This window comes from Colletotrichum scovillei (assembly GCF_011075155.1).
Source record: "Colletotrichum scovillei strain TJNH1 chromosome Unknown Contig00003, whole genome shotgun sequence".
NCBI classification, from domain to species: Eukaryota; Fungi; Ascomycota; class Sordariomycetes; order Glomerellales; family Glomerellaceae; genus Colletotrichum; species Colletotrichum scovillei.
The window spans coordinates 1,777,254-1,792,534 of NW_023336261.1; the positions used below are offsets into that span (position 1 = coordinate 1,777,254).

Here is a 15,281-nt window from a genome sequence, read left to right on the forward strand (position 1 = left end):
ATTTAGCTCCAGCGGGACCAATTGCATGGGTTAGGCAGGGTTACATTGAAATTCGAGTTTATTTTGGACGCCACAACAATTGACAGCCGAGGTTCGCCTTTGCTGATTTGCAGCCGCTCGGTCAAAGGCCGTGGGCCGTAAAAAACAAGACAGAAACAGTGCTGCCAAGTCTCGAGTTCCGAGGTTGAGTTGATAAGCAAAAGGTGGATCTGTGACGGCACGATCGAATGGGACTCTTGCATGGTCTTTCGAGACCCAGATTTCATGGGCTGACCAGTCCGGAAGAGGGATGCGGCGGTCCAGGCAATCAAGCAATTTTACAGATTTTCGCAAGAGCCGACGGCTCGGGAGCCAAGCAGGCCAGACATGCAGGGGCCCTCCCGGACGCCACAACTGCGTGCACTTTGTAGATTCGGTCCCGATGGGTACGGAGTAGTGGGCCGGCTCCGAATGCATTTGCGTTGTATGAAGGTGTCAAAGGCTAAATTAGAAAATGCTTGTGCAAGTCAACAGCGTCGATGTGTCCCTACGACTACTGTCGATGTCCGTACGACTATTGTCGATGGTCGCTCGGCCGATGCACTGAATATCCCGAATGGATTCGTTGGTTCGCAACCCTTATCACCGGGTGTCCAGATCTGGGAGGTCCGTACAGCGTAGCGCCAACAGACGATAAGCCCCTGGTTAGTAGTTTATCCGTCATGTCGTTTGCTGCACAGCTGCACCTGCATCGTATGTTGGTGGATGCCGTTCGGACGGCGTTGGTGGTCGACGATGATGAATCCCTTGCCATGAATCAGTCAAACATATTAAAAGGGTCGGCCTCCTCGCAGTATTCCGACTGCGAGTGCGTGCGCGTTCGTTTGGGGGTGAGACGAAGTTGAGCAAAGTCCGAAATGTCCTGTCTCAAGGCTTTGTAATGACAAAATAGGGGGACAGACTGATACCTAGTCGAAGGGCTCGAGGCCAGCGGTCTCGAAATCCGTTGGAGTTGGAAGGGCTGCACCTCGGCACGGTGGCCAGGTCCGCCGACATCCCGGCTGGTGGGTCCCCGTTAGCGAGCCGCCAGCCCATGAAATATCGTCTCTGGCACGTTGCCTCGGCGAACTAGGCCCGGTGTGGCCGTCCCTTGGTTTCGCTAAACCACGTCATTCCGCCGTGCATGCGGCGCAAGCGGGTACGTACCTGAAAGAGAAAAAAAAAATAACGGACGGAGGAAAGAAGAAAAGCTCTGCTCCGATCCAAGTACATGGAGATCCACTCTGCAGACCTCAGCTTGCGTTCGTCCATTCCCTGCACAACAAACCACCTGCCATCGCATATCTGACAAAGCCAAATCGTGCGGCTCCTGGCCCAATCCCGTCTTGTGACTCCTGTCAGATCCCGCGCCAAGTATTGCATCAGACTGCCTGCAAAGCGTTCGATCCTAGCCCGAGCCGGAGATAAGTGACCCTCCGCTGGTTCGTCCCCGTCCCCTACGACCGACTCCGTGCGGTTTAGTCATGGGAAATGGGCGTGCGGAAGACAAACCGCCCGGGTGGGCTTGCACCGGTGGATCATCACCACCCCCCCTGGCCGATGGAGATGGGTGTGTGTGTTGATACGGGCACCGACGAAGGGGATGGAAATCTCATTGGAAATCCCCACCCCAAGGCCAAGTCCGGCCTACGCAGTATATAGACGATGGGCCGTCCCAAGTCTCCGGGTTACGGATCAGATCTCTCGCTCATCCGACCTAGACTTCAGCGCCTATCGTAGCATCAACGACGATCGTCATCCAAGCACAGTCCAGCACTAGATAAGCTTAATAACCCACGAGGACAACCGAGCCGCCAGTCACCATGGCGTCGCCGCCGCACTCATCATCATCGTCCATCACGGCGACCGAGGCCGATGTCGAGGCCCAGAAGCCCGTGAACAAGGCCAACTACTTCCACCTCCTCTTCGACCAGGCCGGCGTGACAGAGGCCGTCCTCCAACGCAAATACCCCGGACAAGGCACCCACGAGGCCCCCTTTGTCGTCGACTTCCTCCCCGAGGATGCCCACAACCCCCAGACCTTCCCCAAGTGGAAGAAGTGGACTTACACCATCGAGCAGGCCATCGCCACCCTGGCCGTCGCCTTTGTGAGCACGGCCTTCTCTGGAGGCATCGCAGAGGTCATTCGCGACTTCAAGGTGTCGACCTTGATTGGTATCCTGGGCGTCTCCCTCTTTGTCCTTGGCTTCGCCGTCGGTCCCCTCATGTGGGCGCCCCTTTCTGAGCTGTACGGACGTCAGTACCTCTTCATCGCCACCTACATCGCCCTCACTGCCTTCAACGCCGGTGCCGCCGGTGCGCAAAACATTGAGACGCTCATCATCCTGCGCTTCTTCGCCGGCACCTTTGGCGCTTCGCCCATGACCAACGCCGGCGGTGTTATTGCCGACATGTTCAACGCCCAAGAGCGCGGCCTGGCCACGGCCATCTTTGCTGCCGCCCCTTTCCTCGGCCCGTCTATTGGTATGTTCCTCTGTCCGAGTCTGTGAGTCCCAGCTAACAAATCTAGGCCCCATTGTTGGTGGTTTCCTCGGCGTCGCGGAAGGCTGGCGCTGGATCGAGGGCCTCATGGCCATCTTCACCGGCGTCGTCCTCATCGTCGTCGCCCTGACCGTCCCCGAGACGTACGCGCCCGTCCTCCTCCGCCGCCGCGCCGACAAGCTCGCCAAGATCACGGGCAAGAACTACATTTCAAAGTACGAGGCCCACGCGCCCCGCAAGACCGCCGTCGAGCAGTTCAAGGTCGCCCTCTCCCGCCCCTGGATCCTCCTCTTCAGGGAGCCCATCGTCCTCTTGACCTCCATCTACATGGCCATCGTCTACGGCACCCTCTACATGCTCTTCGCCGCCTTCCCCATCGTCTTCCAGCGCGGCCGCGGCTGGTCCCCCGGCGTCGGCGGCCTGGCCCCTCGGTCGCGTCGCCGTCCGGCGTCTTCGTCGTCCACCGGCTTCCGGCCGCCGCCAGCTCGCCGCCGGCGGCTTCGCCCCGCCCGAGGCCCGTCTCCCGCCCGCCATGGTCGGAGCCTGCCTCCTCCCCATCGGCCTCTTCTGGTTCGCCTGGACCAACGGCCCCGAGGTCCACTGGGTCGTCTCCATCATCGCCTCGGGCTTCTTCGCCGCGGGTCTCGTCCTCGTCTTCCTCAGCCTGCTCAACTACCTCGTCGACTCGTACGTCATCTTCGCCGCCTCCGTCCTGGCCGCCAACTCGGTCATGCGGTCCCTCTTCGGCGCCGCCTTCCCCCTCTTCACCACGCAAATGTACGAGAACCTCGGCATCCACTGGGCCTCGTCCATCCCGGCCTTCCTCGCCCTCGCCTGCCTGCCGGTCCCCTTCCTCTTTTACAAGTTCGGCCCCGCCATCCGCGCAAAGTGCGCCTTCGCCGCCGAGGCCGCTGAGGTGCTGGAGCGCATGCGCAAGACGCACGAGGAGGTCAACGAGGACGACGCCATGGCCGAGGAGCAGGCGCACGAGAAGGAGCACAAGCGCAGCAAGTCCGTCTCCGCCAGCGACGGCGGTGTCCTGTCTGACGACGAGCGGACCGTCCAGGGCGAGCCTGAGACTCCCAAGGCTTAATCTGGACGACGCATAGACAACATTTCTTCACTACGTATCTGGAGATGGAAGCATGGATAGACAATGATACCCGGAGCGACACGTGTCACGGCATGATGTTAGCATTTACAAGGAGTTTTTTTAGGGCATTTTAGAGCATACTAGACAGGCCACAGGAGCCTACATTAGATACCAGATAGACCCCCCCTCATCTGTATAATCATAGAGTAATAGATCAACACTCAAAAGTCAATCGTCTTACAGTTCATCCCGCTCCCGCCCGCCAATCTTGATCTTGAGCCCCGGAATGTTCTTCACCTTGAGATTGTGCGAGCTCACGACCCTCACGTTACTCCTCACCGACCCAGCCTTGTCCTCGACGGCCTCCTGCCCCGGCGGCGTCCACGGCTTGACCCGTCCCTGCCACACGTCCAGCCCCCAGCCCTGCAGCTCGCGCGGCGTGAAAGCCCTGCCCTTGGGGTACGGATAGATCCTCCCGTTGGAGACCTGGTGGACCGCGCCGACGGGGTACGCGTCTTCGGCGACGTCGGGGCCGAGGCCGAGCTTGGCGGGGAGGTCGGGGAAGCGGTGCGGGTCGACGGTGACGGGCGTCAGGGAGGCGTACTGCTTCTTTGCAAAGTCGTGGAGGTCTGCGCGGATGGAGGCGCGGGTTTGCGCGGAGGGCGAGAAGATGTAGACGATTGGCCATGCGCGCTGTGTTTTGTCAGTTCTGTCTCATAGCTGCTTCTGCTGTGACAAGAGACGTACGTCGATGAATCGCTGGTGGTTCACGGGCGTCAGCTCCGCGATGACGGGCCTGGATACTTCCAGAACCCAGCCCTCGAGCCCGTCTGCCGCGCTCCGCGTGTGCGTGCTCTCGTCGTCGCGTTTGCGGCACACGACCTTGGCGTCTGTGGAGGTTGGCGTATCGACGATGCCAAAGGTGAACTCGGCCCAGTGCTTGTGCGCTACGGCCTCAAAAGCCCGACGGAGCGCCGTCTCATCTGGTCCGAGGTGAGCTACGCAGACAAAAGCGTCGCTGGTGTCAAAAGACTCGGCTTCCTCAGCTGAGACGCTAGAGACTTGAGGTCGCCGGGCGCGGTCAATGAAACGTAGGATTCTGGTTACAGACGTATCAGCTTTGCTGCGAGGGGGGCTGCAGACTCACTCGTCGCTCGTTATAGGGCCTAGGTAGTCTACCGCCGGCTCCCCGTCGCGCAGGAGCTTGACGGAGGGGTAGGCGGTCGCTGGCGCGTCTGCGCAGTGGTCCTCGGCGGCGTCCTTGATCCAGGCCATGGGGAGATTGGCTGAGGATTGCGCTGCTTCCCACTCTGCCGCTAGGTGCTTGGAGATCTCTGGAGACTGCCGTCAACCTTTTGGTCAGCAATATGACCGCACCCTATCGAGTTCATCCTACCGTGGCACCTACAACTGTCAGCGCATGTCTACTTTGTCCGTAAGATGTACTCACAGGCAATCAATCTCATCTCATTGCTGAGCGGGACCTGATCCTGCCCCGCCGCTCCAGGTACCAGCGGCACCAGGAGCATCCACAGAAAGCGATAGGAAACCATTTTCTCTTTCCTTGGTGGTTTTTGGAAGGATGGGAGGAAGAGATTGATGGAATAGAAATGGTGGGATGTCGTCGGTTACCCCTGTCTGATGGGCGGCAGGGATTGACTCCTGGACAAGGGCCAGGCTTGTTCAAGGTCACATTGCAGGGAACCACGACTTTACAGTACTTTTTCCATGATTACAAGCAAGCCTAGCCTCAGCTATGAAGAAAATCCCGATCCAAACGCCATTCCCAATAATTTACAATAATCAACGGTGACTCAACATTCCTGCCCTTGTTCCCTTTGTCGTTCGGCCTCTGCCGTATGCCGTGACAAAGCGGAAATAACGGTTGTTCGTAACAATGTGAAGGCGGTCTCCAAGTGTACCCCGGTGCACCTACGAGAGGACGTATTCGTTGGAAATCTCGGTAATGTGAAGCCAAATGCCCCGTAGCACAGACCAGAGTCTCCAGCCGTGCAATTCATGAGATCTGTCGTCAATGTCATCCCTGACGACAGCCATCCGGACGGATTCTTGGTTGAGAACAGCCTCAAAGGACCACTCTCCGCTTCCGAGTGGGAGTTTGGGGAACTTTATATGGCAAAATTGCTGCAGATAGGTGAGTATCTCCCAGGGCGACCGAGCTCTGATACCTTCGCGGTGGAGGAAGATGGTCATCCCCAGATCCGGGTCAACCATGTTCGCTGCCTCAAAAAGCTGACGGGCTAACGAGGTCCTAAGCTCTTGCATATCCGCTGGAACTTGGCATTAGCAAAAGCACAACGTACGTGTGGAAAATGGAAAGGCCTCACCGATCACTTTGTGCTCTTCACCGTGGAACAGGTGGTCCTCTTCCAAGAATTGAGTCTCGCGGAGGGGGTGGAAGGAGCCTGCTTGCCGCCAGACCAAGATGTTGAATGCAAGATGGCCAATGCTCTGGTTGTCACAGCACAGTGGTTGTGCTGCGAGGAGAATGTACCATAACTCTTGATTGTTCATGGCAGTGCTGGCATGCAGTAAAGAGTTCAGCTCTCTTCTGACTCTGTCCATGATCAAGTGCTGCCGGGCAAGGTAGCACAGAGCGAGGATATCTTGAAAGCTCCTCCGCGGACCATACGGCAGGAGCCCAGAATGCAGAATCGTCATGAGATCGCTTATAAACTCAGGTCGTGCGCGAATTTCCCAAACTCGCTGGTCGGGAGAATCTTTGAATTCCTGTGCCCAGCGAACCGACGCATCGGAGAGCGTCTTCATGCGGACCTGGAATACCTGGGTCTTCAATGGAGACCGCCCAGTGACCTTGAGAAGAGCGTAGCCATCCGGCACCGCATTCATATCCAAAGCTTCATCAGGAGACAGCTTGAACTTCACAGCTCTCGAAAGATTGTCGGTCCCGCTAAACTTCAGAAGTTTGATAGACGGAAGACCAGAAGGCTCGGGCAGGCGTATGGATGGCAGCGGGGGGGCCTTCCAATCGTCGAATGTTATTTTGCTGGACGCAAATGTGTCCTTGTGTGGCTGTGAGCCCACGATAGGATTGCTGAAGACGTTAGCTTGTTGCGTCCAGACTTTTTTGAGTCGTACTTACTTGGCAATCTGGTTTTTAGGAGCCATGGCAGCGAGGAGCAAGCGCTCAGGCTGTAGGAAAGACACAAGCTGGGAAGGCGGGATTGTTCCCAGGTCGCCGATGTGCAATGGATAATGGGAAGTTTGATGGTCGAGCAAAGGCCCAGGTCGTCGAGGTAAGAGGATGGGAAGGCAGATCCAGGGAAGCTTGAGCGCGCGACGGGATAAGTCGAGCGAGGTACCAAAGTAGAGCGAGGTGGAGGGTAGAAGTTGGAAAGGGCTGGACGAGGCAGCAGACCGAAAGGGAAGAGCAGAGGGCAATTTTTCCGAGGCTGAGAGAAACAAAAGGCACGCAAGTTGGAGAGACCGAGCAGGAAAGGAAGGCTCGAGGCAAAAGTGTGGCCGGGAAGGGCTGAGGACCCGCTTTCCTGGCGGTAGATGTTGTTTCTCGAGGAGGAAGGAGCAGGTCAAAGCAAACACGGGGTGGCAGGTACGGAAGGGAGCCACAGTAGACTGACAAACTATTCTATTACAAGCACCAGCTTTCTTCCATAGAACTGATCTAGTCAAACCCGTTCCACTCATCCTCGCCGCTGTCTCCATCGCTTGCGTCCTCGCTCTCCTCTTCACTTGCATTCTCCTCCTCGGGCGCGCTCACATTCGCCGTCTCCAGCACCACAGGCTTTCCTGTGCTCTTGAGTACCGGCATCCCAGCCATATCTCTCACGATCCGTCCTTCGTCGTCTCTCAAGTACGGGCCATCTCCGTCGACCGGCTCCTCTCTCGCAAACGCGGCAACAAAGAATCCCATCACGCCGTGACCGTCGCCCTTGTACGTACGAATACACGCTTCCGCTACAGTCTCATCACCTCCAGCCGCCTCGGGAAGTCCACGGACGGGCCACTCTCGCATACCGCGGACCTGCTTCTGCCTCGGTAGAATCGTCCAGCCACGCTCTTTCGCAACCTTTGACGCGAGGGCCTTGATCACGACGCCCTCGTTCTCCTCTGCGTGTATCGAGCAGGTGGAATAGGTAATCTTCTTGGCAGCGGGAAACGTCATGGCGTGAAGCAGAAGCGTCAATTGGAAGCCGGCTAACGCGTCCAGACGCTTTTGCAGCTCCTGCTCCGACTGTACCTCGACCGTGTTGCCGTCATCATCGACCATCACCGCACCGGGCTCCTCCTTTTCGTCTCGCTTGCGCTTGCGGTCGTCCTGTTTGGACGGCTTTCCCTTTGCGTTCTTGGATCCAGGCGGGCCAGGGACCTCCGGGAGATGCAGTTCTGGCATCGAATCACGTCCCACGATACCGCTGCCAGAGCAGCTGGGGTCCAGCAGCAGGGCCCCGACGTCTTTGTATGTGTCAGATGTGGGATCGACATCTAAAAAGTCCTGGCCAGGACCGATCTTGGTCATGCCTCGACTGCCAGCAATTCTGACCATCTTCTCTAGCGTCTGGGCTCTCTTGGAGTCCCTTTCGAACGCAAAGATGGTCTGTTTTTGGGCACCCTGCTCGGGTTCGTGCGACTTGACAATCGCTGCGAGGTGCGTTGTCTTGTTCCCCGGCGCCGCACAAGAATCGATAACGTCGCCGTCTTCCGAGTGCGGGTCCAGAAGATATGCCGGAAAGCAGGATGCCTTGTCCTGAAGAATGATCTCGCCCTTGAGGTAGGCCTGCGTCTTGGTCACATCCGTGCCAGGCGATGCCGCGAGGAGGAAGGGGATGTGAGTGTCGATAAAGATGGCCTTGCCCGTTGCCTGCGTCACGGCCTCGATGGAAAGCGCTCTCTCGTACCCCTTGAAAGTGGTCTCAAGCTGGTCCTCCACAGTACTCTTGAGCACGTTCACCCTGATCCATCGAGGGTGTCTTCCTTCAGGGTCCGCGTTGGCGTTGACGTCGGCCTGCAGCAGTTCCAACGACGACATCTTCCTCCTCAAACGGGCGCGCGTGAGCTCAGAGGTCAGTCTCGCCTTGTGCCGCTCAATGGTTGTCCTGAGACCGTGAGACTGGGGCAGCGCGATACCCTTCTTGGCCAGGAGAAAGTCGTGTACCAGCAGTAGCGCCAGCAAAGGTGTGAGCTGCATCGTCAGCGCCAGTCAACGACTTGACGATACAGTAGACTCACCTTGCGCTCATGGCGCAGAATGTCCGCCGCCTCGATGACCTCCTTCAAGATGGCACTCCACTTGCACGTCTCCAGTGCGAGGGCGTAGACCTGCGCTGGCGGCGACTTGAGACCCTTTTTGCCAAAGACGCGGCTCTTTAAGCTGCCGCCGTGGTCGGAGCTCGCCGAGAGAATATCGGCAGCCTCGTGATACAGCGACATTTTGCCGGCTGTCCGTATGTACTGACGTTGGTCACCGCAGCCGTGTCTCGGTGTGCGGCTGTGGGGTATCGGCGGATGAGGTGAAGAGAAATTTCTACAGTGGGCACCGCTGGCTCGGAGAATTTGTGGGGACCGGCCGCAGTGGACGGACGGGTTGATTGCTTGGCCAATTGAGACCGTCACACACGCACTTGTCTCGATGTGTCCCTTGCTTCGCTGAGAAATGGTCACTGCGACTTGTTAAATTAACTTTTGAGTCGGCATCTGGATCATGGGTTTGGCAATGCAGTTGAATGAGGTGGATTTGTTTCGCGTGGACAAAATAACCTTAATTCGACGTCTAGGCGCCAGTTTGGTGGGCCTTACACACACGGCTTACTTGTCAGTGGTGGTAATATGGTTGGCTCAATTGTCTATCTGACCACCAAATAGCCACTTGTCAAAACCCCTTCCCAAATGCGGTGCCTCGTCTGTAGAGACCCGTGTAAGAATCGAAATGTATGTGTTCCAAGGTACAAACAAGAAGCGGAATCCAGTTGCCCTTGAGCTTGCTCGTGTTCCCCAAGCTTTGCTTTCCCACGGTTCAAAGGTGTGTATGTAACTGATCATCATCATCGTCAAAAAAAGAAATCTGCGCGAATGCTCGCGCACAGAAATGGGGATGCTTTTCCAAACAAGCCCGCCGAGTCCCAGTGTCCAAAAAACAACGTCTCAAACTCCCATCCCAGCCACTGCCCTAGAATGTCTAACGAAGAAAAGTTTGATACAAGCGCAACCAAAAAGGCTGGCGGCGCGCATAGGTTCGATGGACAAGTCGCTTACTTGCGGTTGCTGCGGTGGCGGTGGAGGTGCTCGTGCTCGTGGACGTGGCGGCGGGCCTTGTAGTTGTCGGTAGAGCCGGCGGGGGTCGCGGCGGCCTTGGACTCCTCTGCGGGAGAGGTGACGGTGACGGTCTTGTAGACGGTCCTGGTCTTGCGGGAGCACCCAGATGCCGAGGGCTTGGGCGCGACTGCGTTGGTGGTAGGGACGGCGGCGGCGGCAGACGTCTCGGCAGCCTTGGTGCTGGCCTTCTCGGGGGCGACCTGAATGGGGAGCTCGGAAGAAACCACGGCGGATGTCTTGGGGACATCCTCCTGGCTGACGTAGCCAGAGGTCGCGGACTTGCTGGCAGAAGGCTGGACGGCAGAGGGCTTTGCAGAAGCAGCCGTCGCCGCAGACGAGGCAGAGGAACCGGAAGGGCTGGCAACAGAGCCACTGCCGCTACCGCTACCGCTGCCGCTGCTGCTGCCACCGCCGACGACAGCACCGAAGGAGGTGAGAAGGTTGTTGCCGGGAAGCTTGCTCATGAGACCATCGACAACTTCGTCAACGGGAGAGGAGATTGTGCAGTCCTTGTTGGTGTTGAGGCCCTTGAGGAGACCAGGGCACTTGTCCATACCAGAAGAGCCGGCGTTGCAGTTGTCAATGATTTGCTGGAGAACAGTCTCATCCCAGGCAGCGATGAAGTCAGCGTGGAGACTGTAACCAGTGGCATCACCGTTGGAGAGGACAAAGGGCTGCGAGCCCTGGCCGGGCGTCCAGCGGCTGGCAAACTTGGGAGTGTCCCAGTAGACCTCAAAGAACATGTGAGGAACGTGGATCCATCCGGCAGGGCAGTTCTTGCGGCGGCTGTTCGACGCGCCCTTGTTGGAGGGCCAGGCCATGCTCTCGTAGTCGGTCAGGGCAGCCTTTGGGTTGTAGCAGGAAGGCATGTGGACATCGGCACGGAGGGGAGAAGCGTAGCCGTCGCAGTTCTGGTCGGGGAAGCCGACTCCGGAGCCGTCATTGTTGGGATCGACGATGCCGGCGGTGGTGCCGTCAGAGTTGGCAGGGTACGATGGCGGGTTGTAGTTGGATCTGGGGCAAGTCCACTGAACAGGCTGGATGGGGCCGTCCGCCGGCTCGAGGTTCTCCTTGCCTCCAGACGACGGGGCAACGCGAGCGGAGGAGTTACCGCTAAAGATCTGCAGGCCCTTGGGGAAGGCCTTGATCTCATCATCGGTACCATCGAAGCTGGGCGGTGTTAGTAGAGGATCCAGTCCAGGAGAGAGCCATACTCACAAGTAGTAGACGTTGACGTAGAAAACATCGACAGCCTCAAACTCCTTGGTCTTGGGGTCCTGGAAGTAAAGAGACGGGAACCAGTAGGCGCTGTTGTCGCCGTTGATCATGGCGTTGGTGCACTTGGACTGCGACAGAGTCTCGCCAGTGGCCGACATGCCAAAGTTGCTTCCTCCCATGACGCCGTGGACGTGGGTCGCGGGCTTTCCGGGGTTGATGATGGGATCAACACGGGTCTTGACGAGCTGCTTGTTGTTGAAGCGGAGGACGGCAAAGGTTCTGTCATCGGACTTGGAGCCGGCCGAGGCGGCGCCCAGAAGGGCAGCCAAAGTAGTGGCAGCGGAGAACTTCATGGTGATTGATTGTACGGTTGGGTGATTGTGCGGTATGAGACGGGTATCAAAGTGGTCGCTGGGACTCTTGCTGGTTGAGTAGGGACTGTATGGGTGCTGATACCGGAGCACCTGGTGAACTGAAGGGTGTATATCGCGACTCGGTGAGTGACGAAAGTGGTGAGTGAGTGGAATGAGACAGATCAAAGAGGGCTGTCTGAAGGTTGTAAAGAGAGGACGTGCTCAGCAAGCTGTAGCGTTTGGTGGGTTGAAAAGGAATGATGAAAGGAGAGACTAAAATGCCCAGCAAGTGTCGACAGGGAAAGGTGGTGGAATGGAGAAGGTGAGGTCGGGGTGTAGATCCACGGTGGAGGATGGAAGAAGTGGGAAGTAATATATTCATCGGACGGCAGCTGGGAGCCAGACCCAGGCGGGACGGGGGGCACACCGTGAGTGGCAGTTGGCAGGCTACGGCGAGGTACCTTGGATCTGGGAAGGGGGCCCGGGTGGTAGGAAGGCGCTAGCAGGGTGGCCAGGGACGCTCAGCCGTGACGCCATGGAGTATTCGTGGTAGTGCCATCTGGCGATGAAGTACTCGAGCACAGGGCGATAGCAGTATCCGTACATAAGGTAGGTTAAGCGTGTTGGGGAGGGTTGCACCTCGACAACGTGGCAGACAGAATCAAGATGAAAGTACTCAGTGTTAAGATGTGTGCCCAAGCCAGGTACTCGAGAGATGGGATGAACAGGGACATGCTTGCTGGTCACCTTCTGACTGCTATTTTCGAGTACATGTTCAACACAACCAAGGAATTGTCCGCATTTTTTCTAGAGGGAAAAAGAACTGGCAAACGAGAGCCTAGACGGACCGCCCAGAGTACCTTACTCCGTAGAGTACCACTACAAAAGCTGAGAAGAAACGAAACGGCGGCAAGCTGACGACCCCTTGGACCCCCGCTCATCTGATGTCTGCACTCACGCACTGGATAGGAGACGGGAGTGCACAAAAGTTGAGATGGTGTGCTGCACGGCTGGTTCCTGCATGGTGCATAAGCGTGGCCGACTTCCCATTGGCTGGATGTCATGTCCAACTGCCAAAATTGTGCAGGCCCGAGGTCAATTGTCGCTCAGTGTGACGCCGGAGCTGTTCTTAGCACGAAAAAAGGCACGCTGACTCGCCCCTGGTTTCTGGGCTTCTTCTCTCGCTAGCGTTTGTGCCGCGCGACGTGGCGTCCAGTCAGCTTTCACCGAGACCACACCACGGAAGAGAATACCCAACTGCCCAGCCGGCCTCTTGGGCAAAGGGCTTCAAGTGCCCGTTTGTGGCGCTGCAAAAGTTTGATTTGGCGGATCAGAGGCGTCCGCCCGTTTGGAAACACATAGCTGCCAGCACCACCAGGCTCCAGCGACTATCGACGCTCAGGGCTTGGTGGCGGTTGGTACACGGGTCGATGCTATATTTCAGGGGCAAAGGGCGTCCATGACGTCTAGGCAGCCTGTCAAGTGTCTGCCTCTTGCAAGCTCTTGGTCCGTCCCGCATGTCGTGAGGTGTTGATGACGGTGCACATAGGTACCATGGGCTCGAATAAGCAATGCGCGCTGCCGATGATTCGGGAATGCTGCCAGAGGACACAAGAAACAGATATCAGCAGCGCCTTCCACAAAACATCGCAACGTCCCGTCTGTCGTTGCAACTTGCTGCCTCGATGTCTTTGGGAAGGGACAACAGAAGGTTGCGGTTTACCTTCTTTCCCGCTAACCCTATCCGGGCAAGCGGGACCCAGATGTTTATCCCACTTGCGCAGGGGCTCGCCCTTTCCAAATTGCAGGGTTTGAGACTTTTCCCAAGAAGCAACGGGCAGGAAGTTGGAGACGGACGAGATAGGAAACCGCATCTGAGTCGGCACTTGACACCTTTTTCGAAAGGCTGGAAAGAGTGAACACAGTTCCAACCGCATCGAGCGTCAGCAACATCACCTGCGAGACATCAAACCTGTCATTCGGAATCTCGGGGTCATTCTCCCAACTGGATCACCCTTCGAACAATCCCTTTCTTGCCTCCCGACGGAATGGCCATGTCTCTGCCCTGCCTTGACTCTGGCTTCCTTGGTCTTGGCCGGGCAAAAGAGTTTTCTAGCTGCATAACTTATGCATCCAACTTTGTCGTTCCACACCTCCATCCCTCGCAAAACGTCTGTTCTGGTCGCGCGACGCTCGATTGGGGCACAATTCCCAGACTCAAACCACTGAACAATGCCATTCATCCTTCAGCGAGAATGAAGCCGATCTAATAGTCGCTCACCATTCCAATCCCTCGGTGCCATCCGGCCTAAGAAAGTTGTGTCACAATCGGCCCTAGCAAAGTCCAGAACTCTGTCTATACCTCCAGAGGCTGGGATCGGCCATGACAGATCACAGGCCTGCCCACGAGCTCTGGACTCTATACTCTGGACTCCTGGAGGAGTCGACTGGGTCGGCGGCTGGTGGGGTTTCGAAACGCCTGATCCTGGTGCCCATCCCATGTTAACCCGTGTGTTCGAGAAAACAATCACGGACTGCCCGGCAAATCATGTCCTCCCGAGTCGGCGGCGCTCCTGCGGGGAGATTGGCTGCTGCCTCCGGCTGCAACCTGGCATCAGTCCCCGGCCATCGCACCGGCACTCAAATGCGACGAATTTTTCGCATGGCTGGAGTCGACGAGCGCTAGAATAATGCCACAATTCATGTTGCCGGCAACCTGCTTGAGGGCTGTTCCGATTTGCAGTATACACCACCACCACTTTGCGCGTTGCATCTATGGTCACCCGAGAACACACATGACACCTTACTGGTGGTTCTTGGAGGGGCTGGGAACAGCGTGATGCATCTCCGACCGGGCGAGAATCCAGCTGTAGCTGTTTGGCTTCAAGAGGCTTCACCGGAATGACGAAACATTGCCGTTCCGAGGGCTTTTCTTGTGCGCACTCGTGGGATAATTCCACACAAAGATTCCTCTTTTGGTATTCTGTCTTGAATTGCAACAGTCTCACTTCGACACGCGCCAGGCTGTCTTCAGCCAGCCCCGGAAACAGTTGGATCAGAGACCGACTCAGTTTTCTTCGAGCAATATGGCCGATGCATCTTGGAATAACAACGGCCTTGTCTGGGCAAGGACTCACCGACAAATCCACCGTCGTCAACACCGCCTCTCTTCATCTCTATATTGAACGATGTCCGCTTCCTACCAAGTTGACCACCCTAGGTTCACAACGTTTGCATGGGGTGGCACCGCGCCACGGTGGCTCTCGTCGGGGTCTCAAAGTGCCAAGAGGTGGAAAACCAGGTTACGAGTAAGTCCCAAGGAAACAGGCGAGATGACTGACGGTCGCGCCTGGCGATACGAATTATCTTGACATAATAGCCCATACTACTCCATACGGCAGAGGGCTCTCTCCCTTTGCGCCCTGGGAGTCCCCCTGAGCCGCCGTTTGGCGGGAAATCGGCTGGCGCGCGCTTCCAAAACGCCCGGTCCCCAATGGCGGTCCGCTCAATTAGACAATCGGCAAACGTGAGCCAGAAGCCGCTACTGGGCAAATTGAGGATGAAACAAATTGTCTCTCGACGCCGTGGCTAGAAAGAAATCAAGGCAGCGAGGCCATCACTGGCATCTCTGCGCGCGCCATCAACACGGACATGCTTAGCGAGCTTATCTATTGTGCGTTCTAGTTGCAACTTGCAACGCACCTCTCGGCGGCCGGCAGTTTGTCATGCACTCTGAGCTTTCTTATTCCTATTGGAAGTTGCGATGGTCCTTGCTAGCCAAAGTG

General features: G+C 57.1%; 4 protein-coding genes across 4 annotated transcripts; 1 reads left to right on the forward strand and 3 right to left on the reverse strand.

Annotated features, from left to right (window-relative positions):
- The first annotated feature begins 1,280 nt into the window (after positions 1–1,280).
- On the forward strand, positions 1,281–3,831 carry HER10_EVM0001121 (major facilitator superfamily transporter). Its single transcript, XM_035470879.1, has 2 exons — positions 1,281–2,502; positions 2,549–3,831. The coding sequence occupies exons 1-2, from the start codon at positions 1,842–1,844 to the stop codon at positions 3,433–3,435; spliced, it is 1,548 nt and encodes a 515-aa protein (XP_035335625.1). The 5' UTR covers positions 1,281–1,841; the 3' UTR covers positions 3,436–3,831.
- Positions 3,832–3,850: 19 nt separating this feature from the next.
- HER10_EVM0005854 (uncharacterized protein) lies at positions 3,851–5,180 on the reverse strand (the record flags this gene model as incomplete). Its single annotated transcript, XM_035475457.1, has 3 exons — positions 4,761–5,180; positions 4,361–4,712; positions 3,851–4,306 (listed from the first exon to the last, which is right to left on the reverse strand). Exons 1-3 carry the CDS (start codon positions 4,886–4,888, stop codon positions 3,851–3,853), a joined length of 936 nt encoding a protein of 311 aa, XP_035336073.1. The 5' UTR covers positions 4,889–5,180.
- Positions 5,181–5,545: 365 nt separating this feature from the next.
- On the reverse strand, positions 5,546–6,763 carry HER10_EVM0007111 (uncharacterized protein; the record flags this gene model as incomplete). The annotated part of the gene is made up of 3 exons (XM_035476677.1): positions 5,546–5,904; positions 5,938–6,689; positions 6,738–6,763. 3 exons carry the CDS (start codon positions 6,761–6,763, stop codon positions 5,546–5,548), a joined length of 1,137 nt encoding a protein of 378 aa, XP_035336188.1.
- Positions 6,764–7,277: 514 nt separating this feature from the next.
- On the reverse strand, positions 7,278–11,496 carry HER10_EVM0003513 (NOL1/NOP2/sun family protein; the record flags this gene model as incomplete). Its single annotated transcript, XM_035473188.1, has 4 exons — positions 7,278–8,795; positions 8,843–9,064; positions 9,910–11,095; positions 11,144–11,496. The coding sequence occupies 4 exons, from the start codon at positions 11,494–11,496 to the stop codon at positions 7,278–7,280; spliced, it is 3,279 nt and encodes a 1,092-aa protein (XP_035335841.1).
- Positions 11,497–15,281: the final 3,785 nt, after the last annotated feature.